Below are 13,515 nucleotides of genomic sequence, written 5' to 3'. Positions count from 1 at the left end.
GAAATAATGATTTGATTGTATTTTCTGGTGCCTCTCCAACAGTGAAGAACTGTTTGATCCAGCATAAATTTCCCTTAGCAAAATAGTAAAGGAAGCAATATTTGTTGATCCCCCTCCCTCATTCATTATTCTCTATTCAAGTCCTAAGTGGTTTCCAAAAGGAAGCAGAATATTAATAAAAGTTGCCTCATATCTTTTCCTTCTTAGGGAAGTTTTTACTAATCAAAGAGCTTTTCACTGTCAAAGGGGAACAACTGCACATGAAATGGGATATTTTGAGCCAAAAATGTTTCTGTCTTACATTGGGTATGGCGCTGTATATTTTAGATCAGGGGTTCCCAACCGGGGGTGCGAGACGATATTCCAGGGGGTGCGAAAACTTGGTTTTTCAAAATTATAGTTTATATGCATAATTCGTTGCCATTATTTTGAACTTTTGTAAGGGATGCGAGAATATATCAGAAGCGTTCTAGGGGTGTGGGGTATAGAAAAGGTTGGGAGCCACTGTTTTAGATGCTTTAAAGAAAGATTATGAACACATACAGTATATAGTTCCCACAAAGAAAATTATTTATCTGAATCTAATTAAGGTTAGATTTTTGAAGAGTTCATTTTCATGCACTACAACTTACAATGTATATTCTTCAGAAAATATATTGTCTTCTTCTTGAGTTACTGTACCAACTCCACCAGATACAACTAAAATAGCCTAAATTAAGAACAGAAAAACTTGTTTAAAAATAAAAACCAGGAAAACTATAATTAGAATTGACTAGGCTTACTTGAATATCACAAACACTTTTGAACACATGAGTAAGAAATAGTATTTTATATCCACAGAATTGGTCAAAAATATTTATTTCTCAAAATACATTTTGAGAAATGTATACAGATATACATTTTTTTAAATGCCAATTGTTGTTCCTTTTGCACTGAATTTTTCAGATATTATCCTGATGATTATTGATGAATAAAATCCAATTAGAATTGCTTTGTTTGCTTTGATCTAGCCAAGATTTGTTTATCAAATGAATTATGATTTAAGCTTTCATGTCTTATGAAGTAGATTGTAAAATTATATAATCTAATACATCAATGTAACATTAACACATTTACCCTTCTGAGTACGATTTCTTTATGATGGATATTTCTGAGCACTTTCATAAGTCACATTAACAGTGTTCAAGTTATTACATTAAATTCCATTTCAATTAGAATATAAAAAAATATTTAAAAGTCAAAGGGTTTTTTTGCATCAGATAGAAATGCCCATTTAACATGATATCTTCTGCCAACATTTTGGAAATATCTTTAAAATATTTTTTTTCTCTGAAAGTACTCTATAACACGTATTTTTAAACAAATATATTAATATGAATTTTTAATTAGCTGGATTTTTTCCTTATATTCTTAAAATCCTAAACAGTCAAAAATTGAGTTTCGTCATAAGATCAGAGCTAAATATTTTTTGGAAGTATTGAAATAAGGACATAGTAGTACCTTGGTACTCATCTGGGATTCGTTCTGGGAGGTGTGACGAGTACTGAAAACAACAGGTACCGAGCAAACCACAAGACTTACTATGTGACCCTTTATTTCAGTCGGAAAGAGTAGTAAGTTACGAGGCAGCCATTGCAAGCAAGTTCTATCTTGCGCATCAAGTAACAGGAGAAAGATGACTACCGGGACAAGATTTTTGCTTCAAAATGTGTCGAGTACCCAATTCAACAAATTTTAAAGCAGCCGAGTACCTCGGTACCACTACACATTGTTTTTGAAACAAAACAAAACATACAAAAATGGTCTCCAACCACTAAGCAGAAAGAAATGTAAAGAAAGCAAAACAAATGATATTTGTTAGATTTAATATTGTGGATGTATTTTACAATTATTTACCTTGGATTCTTTTGCCTTTTTCCGGTTTTTGTTTTTAACTTTGATAGCATTATTCTAAAAGAAAAAAGAAATTTAATGTTTAGTATTAACCACGTTATACCAATGTATTATATGGGGGAAAAACCATGCTCTTTTTTCAGACTAATGGTTGTTTTAAAAAATTAGGAATTGTTGGGAACATTATAGGCCTCAGTACTGAACAATAATGAAAAAACAACCAGTGATCATGTCTTTTGCAATGTCAAAACATTGCAATTACATATGAGAAATAAACAGACCCAGGATACTGGATCTTTATTGTGTAAATAAGAAAACGGAAACCTTGAATATATATGTATGAATGGTGCTGAATCAGGCCAAAGGCCCAGCTTCCAGCATTCTGTTCCCAGAGTGGCCCATCAAATGCTCTTCGACTCCCATAAGGTAAACACAAGTACATTAGCATCCTCCCTCCTTTCTAATTTATTACATCTAGGAATTTCAAACAATTATCAATGTATCTGGATCATCCGGGGGGTTTTAGGGGTGGGGATTGGGGGGGGGAGAGTGTGTTGGGGATTATGTGTGTGGGACTTGGTTTTTGGGTGTCAAGTAAATTTCGTTGTATATGTATACTATGTACGCACATACAATGACAATAAGTAAATAAATAAACAAACAAACAAACAAAAAGCAATTTGCTAAATGTTTAAATGCAAATTTCAGGAAATACTATTTTGACTAACCCAAATCGGAGAGCAGTATCTAGTTCACGTTAGCAGTACTATGGCAGTATAATTTCATGTTAAAAAATATGCTAGTTATATAGCATTGCAAAACTGTGTGAAATAACTGTACATTATATAATCTCTGCCTCTACAAAATTAAGCGCAAATGTAACATTTCCCAATTTCATATTTATTCCTTTTCAGTATTAAGCCTTAGCCTGAATACATGGTGCTACCAATGAAAACGGAAACAAGGCTCTCACACACAACATGTGCTAATAGAATAGAATGGGCATAGAATGAAACCTAGCCCATAAAATGAATTCTCCTTCTGCAATTTTTTCCCCCAGGCAGCTGGGAAAAATCACTCCCTGCATCTTCCTCCACAAATTGAAGAAGACGTTAAGAGCTACTTCTAGCCAAAATATGAGATTTCCCATCCAATATAAAGGCTCCCTTTTGCAAAGGTCAGAGAGGACACTTCCAATTTCCAAAAGCAATTTTTATATAAAATTTATTATATTTTATAAAGAGTAATTGTAGTACTAAGCATAATCCAATTTTAAAACAAGGCTCAAAATAATATGAATATCCAGATCACAACTACCTATGGTTAGCAGTACTATAGATACAAATAGAACACAACTATGAATGTAACCTAACTATATAATAAACACTAATGGAAAAGAAATTTTGAGGACAGGATAAATACTAAAGGAAAAAAAGGCTTAATAAAAAATGGGATGCTTCTGATATTTTAACTTTGAACACATGTGACTATCCTCCATGTTAATGTATGCCTCAGAAAATGTCAGTTTTTGAGAAAAAGAGTTAGAGCTACAATGAGGGAAAAAATATTTGATCCCCTGCTGATTTATACATTTGCCCACTGGCAAACAAATGATCAGTCTATAATTTTAATGGTAAATTTATTTTAACAGCGAGAGACAGAATAACAACAAAAAAATCCAGAAAAACACATTTCAAAAAAGCCTAGCATTAAAATTATAGACTGGATCATTTCTTTGTCAGTGGACAAACGTACGAAATCAGCTGAGGGCTATATGAATTGTTTTTGACACATACTATCACCAAGCTTAAAATATATTTAAATAATGTATTTTATTTGCTTTGAAATTTATTGGCTAATATTAATATGAGATTAGCTGTCAATAATACATGCAATGTAAATCTAAAATTAATAGGAAGATTAACATTGTCTATTTCTTCTAAATTCTAGAATTATTAATTCATTCACATTTTAATTGCAACCGAGATAAACAGAAAAAGCAAACTTACTGAAGTAGTTTCAGTATATTCCTTCTTTAACACAATAAAAGGATTATCTATTTAAAAAATAAATTTTATTTATTGTAAGAAAATACACAAAAAACATAACACACTATGAAGTATTCTTAAAAAAAAATCTAAATTCCAGGACTCACTCCACTCAGATAGCAGGTATGCTTTTATAGTCAGAATTCAACAGTTATTCAAATAAGTGAATAAAAGACAAACAATAATTTCAATACAATATACAAAATAGGCCTAAAGACGGGATTCTTCATGCCAATGAGTACAGAAATTAATAAATCAGCAAACCTGCCATTATATACACAACAAACATACAACTAAATCATAGTTAAGGGTATAATCAAAATAAACTTCTATCACAGACGTGCTGATACTTTATATACCCAACATTATCTATACATTGCTGTAGTTTGCCTAATCTCTATACCTGTACACAATCTATCCCTCACCCAAAACATTACTATTGGTAATGTTATGTGGGAATGATCTTGGGAGGAAAAGCCACAGCCTAAGCAATGGTCTGATAAATGAAATGTGAGGCCAAAAGAAGAGGGCCACTGAATGTTTCTCAGAAGGGACCTTCCCTCGTGTTTGGGAGAGTAAAAGTGAGTGATAGGAGGGGGGTACTTTCAGACTTCCAAGATTTTGTTAATCTTACAGTAAAGGTAGAGTTAGCACGCCTGTGTGTGCCCCCTGTCTGGACTATGTTGCAAAGCTGACATTACCTGAAAAATCAGCTATTCCTTTCTGACAAGTTATTTTTTGGGATTTCTTTCAAACTGGTGACAAATATTTCATAGAATGCCTTTTATGCATCCTTGCACACTTACCCAGGTTATCAAAATAGTCATCTAAACATTGATGAAGAAATGGGAAACACTGTCTATTTTCTTCTAATAACCACAATAAGCAGCGAACTTCCGTAAGTGACAACTCTTCTATGTATTTTATTATTTCATGTGTATCTTCAGATAAGCAGGTGAATGTTCTGCTGAGTTTAATACCATATTTCTCATTCCAGAGAACTGCTACTGAATTAAAATCAATCTGTAGAATGAGAGTTATATATTCCGAGAGAAAAAATTCAGTAGCTTTTAAACCTGAAAAATAATAGAAATAATAATAATAATAGCATAGTAGTACTAATAAGCTTCATGTGAAGATTATCATTTATCCTCTGGTTTACATTTCTTTCTCTCTCTATCTCTCTCTTTCTTTCTGTGTGTATGTGTTTGGGTGTGTGAGAGTGATAACCTACTTATTATTTTGGGAAGTGTTTAAATATTTTTGAATACTCTTTGGGGAGCACATTGCTATATTAGAGAACAATACATTAATTGTTATTTTCATATTACTATTGTATTTTACTTTTGCACCACTCTTTTTCCTAAAGAGATAGAAAAAAATAATAAAAACCTTCAATTAGAAAAAATAATTTGCCCTTTTGAAATAGAAGTTAATTATGATGCAGATACTGTACATGCTGTATTCTACAAAGTAAATAAAATAATTTTAATTTACATATAGTTTCTGGAAACGTTCTGGTTTTGATTAGTCATAATAAAAATGGCATAGATTTTAGAGGAGAAACAAAATCAGCAGTGCAAAACAAATGTGACAATTTCCATCTAGCTCCTGATGCTGCATTGCCATAACAAATTAAAAATCTATATAGAAGACTATTCTTAAAACTATTGAAATCATGCCACTGTGAGTAGCATATTATAATGAGCAAATTAAAAATAATTTCTGACAAGAAACTTAAAAAAGAAAAAATTGGCAGCCAAGATACATTCTAAATTTAATGTGACTGATTTTAAGGTACTATTTCTTTTTAGGGTATACTTTTTTATCAGCTATAATAAATGTACATATTTACCCTAAATCACTACATTAGGCTTTTGAAAGCTTTTAAGAGTCACTTCACAAAGCAAATTAGTGGAAAGCTCCTTTCTTTGACACACTCCAGCAGTTGCACCCTTGCAAGGCCCATGTGGCTGCTTTGAAAGTTGTGCTGGGTTATCTCCATATGCCTCTGGTACAATCGGCACTTTACTTTGCTGCAGGTCTCAGTGCAGATTACTACTAGGCTGCCCACCAAGAGAATACCTTTTCAAGATCCATATAGCCTTTTCTTTCTATATTTAAATACAGGTAGTCTTAGAGTTAACATCAAAATTGAGCCCAACATCTGTGTTGCTAAGCGAGATAGTTGTTAAGTAAACTTTGTCTCATTTTATGAACTTGCCACAGTTGTTAAGTTTATCACTGTACCTGTTAGTAATATGGTTGTTAAGCGAATCTGGCCTCCCCATTGACTTTGCTTGTCAGAAGATCGCAAAAGGCAATCACGTGACCCCAGAACAGTGCAACTGTCATAAATACAAACCAGTTGCCAAGCATCCAAATTTTGATCTTGTGACATGGGGATGCTGCAACAGCCGTAGGTGTGAAAAACAGTCATAAGTCACTTTTTTCAGTGCCGTTGTTACTTTGAAGGTCACTAAGCAAATGATTGTAAATTGGGGACTACCTATAATAATCTTAACTTTCATTAAGAATAAAGCATAAGAGAATTTGCAGATCAGAATTAGTACGAATAGTTCCAGGTTACAACAGCTAAGACAAGTCTCTTCTTTAAGGTAAACAAACCTCATTCCTAAATTCCATGAGCTATATATATAGTCCTAGAATGAAATAATAAAGGAATTACAGGACTATAGAAAACATGACCATACCATTATTGTCAAGATGTTTCATCCAGTCATGTAGCTTAGGATCCACTTCTTCAAGTTCACTTACAACATGTACAAAAATTCTTGTCTTCACTCTATCATTTTTAGCAATTAAAAAGCTTATGAGCTGGTCCATTATTTCAGCCGACGGTAGACAACTTGTTGAAAAGAGTGCATAATCCTCTTCACTAAGTACCCACCAAGATAGCAATTCAATCAGAAGTTTGAAGACATCACGTATACCATCTTGTATATTCACTGTATACCGTCCAATAAGTTGCAGGACTGTATCCTCAACAAAAAAATTATTTGGAGTATTTCCTAAGATAAAGCAAATACTGTGATGGCAAAACTTTGGTGATACAAACAGGGCATCAATACATAGATATTTGCAGATATTCTCAAAAGAAAGATCTATATTCACATACCTTTAAAGCTATCATCTTTTGCCACAATGTTACTGCTGTGAAGATTTCTGAAGGAGACTGCTTCTTTTATAAATTTTCTTCTTAGTTTTTTCTCCTGTTTTACTTGTAATTTCCTAAAACTGATGCAAACAATTAAGACCGAGCCTTACAAGACATTAAACAATATAGGCTTATAACTCACCAGTGAAAAGTCAAAACCATGAATGCTTGAAATACATAAAGTCTCTGGCACAACTGCTGTTCAACAAAGCAAAGAGAAGCTAGCCAAAGAACTATGTGAGTGCAACAGACATATGGACAGCTCTCAGTGAAGATGAAATTCGGAAGTACTTTGACAAGTAGATGATATAATCTTTAAATATTAAAAATTGTCATCATTTATTAATTAAAAGGTAAATGAACTTTAATAACCTGGGTAATTGTCTGTAGCCTAATATGGGCTAATATAGATATTTAAGATTTACACAACTAATATAAGTTTAATGAAATATATAAAATTCCAAAAATACCAACTATAACGGCATCATTCCCACGAAGCTCTATTACAATCAACAGAATTAAATATGATTAAGTAATTATTCTAATGTTAATAATCATTAATAGAAGTCACAAATTTGTATGACTACTGATTGTATTTACAGTACTATGTCCCATTCAAAACCAATATTCTTTTCCAAACATAAATCCAATTAAAAATTAAAAAGTCGATAAATGCTGATTTGTACAGGGCTTAGAAACTTTTGAATATTATTACTCATCAACTCAAAGTGGCTTAGAGAAGTTCTATTAACCTTGCTAGGTCACTCAAAGCTGGAGGATAAGAAATCAAATAATCGCAGTTATCACAGTCAAATCATCAGCAATATCTTTGTGTATCCCATTCTAAGAAATAGCATTTTTCAGTTGGTAGTTCATCTTTTATTACTGGGAATATGTTATTTAAAAAAACTGTTACCTGAAGAGTTTTGAAACTTACCTTGAGCATTTCTGCTTCAGAACAGGCCTTGGAAGATTCTTGATTATTATTTTATGTTCAAACTAGGGAAGCAAAAAATGCCAGCTTCAAACATTCCTTTTCTTTCATATTATGTTATTGTGATTTTTAAAATGAAGGAGATGCTGCTATGCTGTTAGATTAATTCATATTAATATGCTTTACTAAGACCACAAATATTATTTAATTGTAAATTATACGTTATTTTATTCAATGTTACAATATAGCTATTCAGCAGATTCTTTTAATTTCAGTGTTATCAGTGTTCTGCATCTCATCCATCAATTTTTCTTGACTATCAAAATTAGCTGAAAATATTGTTATACAGGTAGCCTTCATTAATGATGGCCTTATTATCGATGCTTTTGCATCAGAGTTTTTTCTCCAACTCTGCAGTTGGGAAAAAACACTCACCAAGCTTGTTAGACATAATAAGAGGTTTTGCATATCAACAGTTTTGATAAGTGGTTTTGTTTAGAGGACATTTAAAGTGGGTTTTTATGTTTGCATGTATTTTACATGCACACAAAAGGGTGGATAGGCATATGCCTGTGCAAGAACTACCTTTTTAAGGAATTCATCCATTGGAATGGCAGGATACATACAAAACCCACCTGTATAATTTTTTAGCAACAACCTAAGCTTTTAAACTATTCTTCCCAAAGAATAGCTAGCTTGAAGTCTAGTACCACAGACTCTTTGATCTGTATTTAAGTGACTGGGGCAAACTACAAGTGTATGTATTTCTTCTTTTTTATTGCTCCTCTGCTCAGCATGAATTCTCCAACTGCCTTGGATATTAACAGGAAGGAAGGAACTTTCTACTTTGGAGAAAGCAGGAGAACTCTGAAATGTACATTCTCGGATCCTTTTATTCATAACTGGTACAACAAGCACATATAACTAAATCCAAATTTTTTGTCTGCCGCAAAATAATATCTCAGCATTTTGATTCCACTGAAAGAATTTTTTTTAAAAAAACCCCCTATATTTTATTAATACTTACTTCACATTTCACAATACCAGAAGAACTGAAGACAGTGATTTTAGAAATAAGACCAGAACAATCTGGAGTGAAACACATCTGTTGAAGAATATCCTGTGGACGTTAGGAGAAAATTTATCTGTGGACAGGATTTCATTGCAAAATTTGTGGACTTAACATATTACTTTTGAATTTACACTGAATTTAAGCGTTGTATAAATGACATAGATATGACATTATTTTATTATTTTGCTTCAGTTTCCTTTTAAATATCAATTTATATATTTATTATTGCTGAATATTTACTATATCATGAATGGATCCATGTTTTTATTATCACTCTTATCAACTTGAATTCAAAGACATCATAACTCTGACTGAGTTCAGGTTAACTAAAATTTATTAGGTTATTTTGCAAACTAAACAAAATACAGTTGTACAAGAAATAATTCTTTCTCCTATAATGCTATATGTAGTGGTTAAAGTTTCAGGCTAGAAAGTGGGAGATTGTGAATGTTAATTCCATTTTAGGAACAAAGCTAGCTAGGTGACCTTAGGCCAGTCACTCTTTCTCAGCCCAAGGAAAGAGGCAGTGGCAACGTATTCCAAAAAACCTTGCCAAAAAAACTGCAGGGACTTGTCTCCACGAATCAAATATGGCTGAATAGAAAAAAAAAAGATTCCCTTACATTCTTTAAATGACCTAAAACCTATATAACCCTGAACCCATGAATTTTCCTTATTATGGATGAAAGCATCTCGATGATACAACAAATAATGATCATACAGATGCAAATCAAGCATGCCTAAGTTATGAAATTCCATTCAGTTCAATAAAAGACTAAGCAACATTCACAAAGAAGAGAATTTCAATACATTACCTTATCATTTTTATCACAGTATCTTGTAGCTTTCATTTTTTTCCAGCAGCTTAAATGAAATTCTACTATACACCGTTTACAGCAGGCAATACGTATAAAACCCTGAAATTTGGAGAAAAATATTAACCCTGCAAAAATATGGCAAAGCACGAATAAATAGTACTAGAAAAGTAATATGTTTTGCAAAAATGTCTAAACAAAGAGACAACATTATTAAAATATAATACTTACCTTGAAATCCGGGTCATTAAAATATATTTTGACTTTATGTGCTTGGCATTGCTGGTAACGACATACTGCATCTGGTTTTGGGGGAAACTTGCATTCTGTAATACAATCTTCCAATACAGCCTATGACCCAAAAAAATCAAAATTAAATACTGTCACTTGTTCACTGGAGATTATATATTGTTAAGCACTGCTAAGCTTAAGAACAATTTTGAAAGACTATATTTAAGGCAAAAGAACAACATCTATGTACATCACACTTAAAAGTCCAAAAATATATTTGTTAAATACACAGTACCATAAAAATAACACATTAAGTGAAAGATTGAATATTTTAATTTCACTTTTCAGTATAGAGACCTTTTTTCACCAATTAGTGAAATCAGTATGTCTGAATTTTTCTACTAGTAATTGTACTGCCAGTTAAGATTGACTCAAGGCTTTCAGCTGTATTAAAACAATGCAAGATGCCTTCTGTACTAAAAACAGTACCATGATGTTTTAAGAAGCATTTTCTCAGTGAAGTTATCAACTAAATCAAGTTAAAGACACTTAAAGCATCATTTTTTAAAATAATTGTCAACATATCCATCCTATTCCTAAGCTAATAAGTGCTAATTTATTGTGCATAGGAAATATTTTACAATATGTAGGAATTCCCTCTGACCCTAATTTAAAATGCTGGGGTTTTTTTTACTATTAACCAACTAAATGATTTGGGTTTATTTGAAAGACAAATATGCCCAGATAAGATTATCAGAATGCTATTAGATAACAAAGACAAGACAGAACTACTCATTTGACACAGGCTTCTTCAATAAGAAGGAAAGACTCTGCCAGCCTATGAAGAACAATATGAAGTATGATTAAAGAATGAGATTGATAGCACCATGGTCAGGGAATATCTATTGCCCTTGAAAAGTCTTAAATCTTCAGGGCCAGAGGCAATGCCTTGTACAGTTCTTTTTTTAAAAAAATATGTTTATTGAGGACTTTAACAATACTAAAAGATAATACAATCTGAAATCAGAAAGAAAAAAGAAATAGCCAGTTTGCTCTAGTCAGGGGTAGGCAACCTTGGCTCTTTTATGACTCATGGACTTCAACTCCCAGAATTCCTGAGCCTGCATGGGCTCAGCTTAGAAACCTCTCCTTTTCCCCTCAGCATGGCTGGCTCAGGAATTCTGGGAGTTGAAGTCCATGAGTCATAAAAGAGCCAAGGTTGCCTACCCCTGCTCTAGTGGGCTAAGGCACCAGGCTAGAAAATGGGAGACTGTGAGTTCTAGTTCCACTTTAGCCAGGAAAGCCAGCTGGTGATCTTGGGCCAGTCACTCTCTCTCAGCCCAACTCACCTCATAGGGTTGTGGGGAAAATTGGAGGAGGAGGAAGTATTTGATAAGTCTGCTGCCTTGAATTGCTTATGAAAATAATAAAGCTGGGATATAAATAAAACACAAATACAAAGAGCAAAAAGAAAAAAAGATAAAAGAAACGGAAATATTTAAAATAACTTCTTGCAATAACTACAAGCACATGTAATATTTTCCCTACCATCTCTAACATTATGTACATAATTCACTTGTTCCCATAACCTCACCATCCGTTTGCACATTCAAAAATCATTATCATTTATGACCGAGTACTTCTAAAAAATCCACGTTTCCAGAATTTTGTAGACATATCTCTCTTTTAATCCTGAATAAGCAAGCCAAGTTATTATAATGTGGGTCTCATATAAATAAAGCAACGCCATTTTTCCCTAGACCAGGGGTGTCAAACTCGCAATGTCATGTGATGTGTCGCGACTTTTCCATTGCTGTCAATGGGGTGGCGCGGTTTCGCCATGACGCATTGGGCCCATGGGCTGGCAGTTTGACACCCCTGCCTTAGAGGGAAATTCAGGGGAGAAATTTGGGATAAGTCATTGGGGGAACTGAAAGAAGAAACAGCACAGGAAACTGAGTTTTATCCAAATGTTTGTCTTGTGGAAACCACCTGCTTGTACAGATACAGATACTGGAAGGTGCAGCTTCAGTAACCATTCTTTACACTTTCACTCCTGAGGGAGCAGTCTCCACTCTAACCACCCTATTATCTCTTCTCCATCTGCAGTGACAATTCCTTATCAGCATCAACATCATGGTATCATTGTTGCTGTTTGTTTGATTAATGTTACCTAGACAGCATCAGTCTACCAACCACACAAATAATTCAGCAGTGCATTGCCTATATTTAGGCACAATTTTTGCAAGCTTATTTTGACAAGAAGCAGGAGAGGAAGAAGACATTTTTAAGAACACGTGTGAACTCTGCAGACTCAGCAACTCAAGCAATAGAAGTAATACAAATCCTTTTGAAAGGTAAAAACAATTTCTAAAGGTCTTGCCTCCTGAAATGGATAGCTAAAATCATCCATGCCTCCACCGAAAATGAATAACAGCTCTTCTGTTCATCTGCAATTGTCATAATGAGAAATATATTCTGGAAAGGCACCATGTAAGATGGCTTATGGAAATAAAAGTTCAATAAAAAGTACAAAACAACATTATGACTTACTTGTAATGTTTCTGATCTTGTTTCTTTGATAACTACTGAAGTTGTAGGCCATGTCAGTACTCCAGGTACAATCTTAAGATTAACCATAGTTTTTGATTTCATGAATTGGTCTAGAGCCTCAGAAAATCTACATGCATATGGAAAGACTCATAGTTTATACAATTATAAAAAAAAATTACATGTCACTATTTTTCTCCCTATCCTCTTAACAGTTATTAATGTATATATATTTAACCATAATTTAATCCTTTTACAGTTTTGTGAGTTTGCACAATACTCTGGATACATAAGTTTACAAGGTAGACTGTGTTCACTTAACTTCCTAGCTAAATTGTAGTTGGCTGGATTGTGATTTAGTGTGTAGTATAAATTCAGAAAAAATATTCATAAAGCAATTAAAAGGAAGAAAATTAAGGCAAATAGATTCCACTTCCCTTGAAAATCAAAGATTCAGTGCAATCTAAACATACTTTTCCAGTCCTTTTATAGGATAGGCTTCCGGAATGTGATAACTGTTACAGTACATATAGAAAGACTGCACACCCGTTAAAATGTCAGGATTTGGGGAATAAACACTTATGCAACCACGTTATTCTAAGTTTTTTTATTTTTATTTCCCCCCCTAAATGATTTCAGTTTGTTTTTCAGTTGAATTGTACTGCTTATATGGTATATTAAAGGTGGAAAAAATTCTGAAGTTATTTATCTTTCTATATCCACTGTACTGCTAAGCTGCCAGCTCTCTGGCTAATCCTTTTTGCAGTGACAAGAGATAATGAATTAATTCTCCT

General features: G+C 33.1%; 1 protein-coding gene across 1 annotated transcript in view; it reads right to left on the bottom strand.

Annotated features, from left to right (window-relative positions):
• The window catches only part of TTC3 (tetratricopeptide repeat domain 3), a gene marked incomplete in the record, with an annotated part of 69,752 nt that overhangs the window by 21,404 nt on the left and 34,833 nt on the right, over nucleotides 1–13,515 (bottom strand). The window contains 11 exon segments of the mRNA XM_015826204.1: nucleotides 633–709; nucleotides 1,897–1,950; nucleotides 3,903–3,949; nucleotides 4,748–5,017; nucleotides 6,656–6,973; nucleotides 7,081–7,199; nucleotides 8,057–8,118; nucleotides 9,081–9,173; nucleotides 9,941–10,042; nucleotides 10,172–10,291; nucleotides 12,725–12,851. Coding sequence (XP_015681690.1) covers nucleotides 633–709; nucleotides 1,897–1,950; nucleotides 3,903–3,949; nucleotides 4,748–5,017; nucleotides 6,656–6,973; nucleotides 7,081–7,199; nucleotides 8,057–8,118; nucleotides 9,081–9,173; nucleotides 9,941–10,042; nucleotides 10,172–10,291; nucleotides 12,725–12,851 — 1,389 coding nt within the window.

The sequence above is a fragment of the Protobothrops mucrosquamatus genome, unplaced genomic scaffold, assembly GCF_001527695.2.
Source record: "Protobothrops mucrosquamatus isolate PMUCROS unplaced genomic scaffold, P.Mucros_1.0 scaffold_207, whole genome shotgun sequence".
Lineage (NCBI taxonomy): Eukaryota > Metazoa > Chordata > Lepidosauria > Squamata > Viperidae > Protobothrops > Protobothrops mucrosquamatus.
Note: the sequence above shows the minus strand (reverse complement) of the source record. Positions and strands in the feature narration are given on the sequence as shown.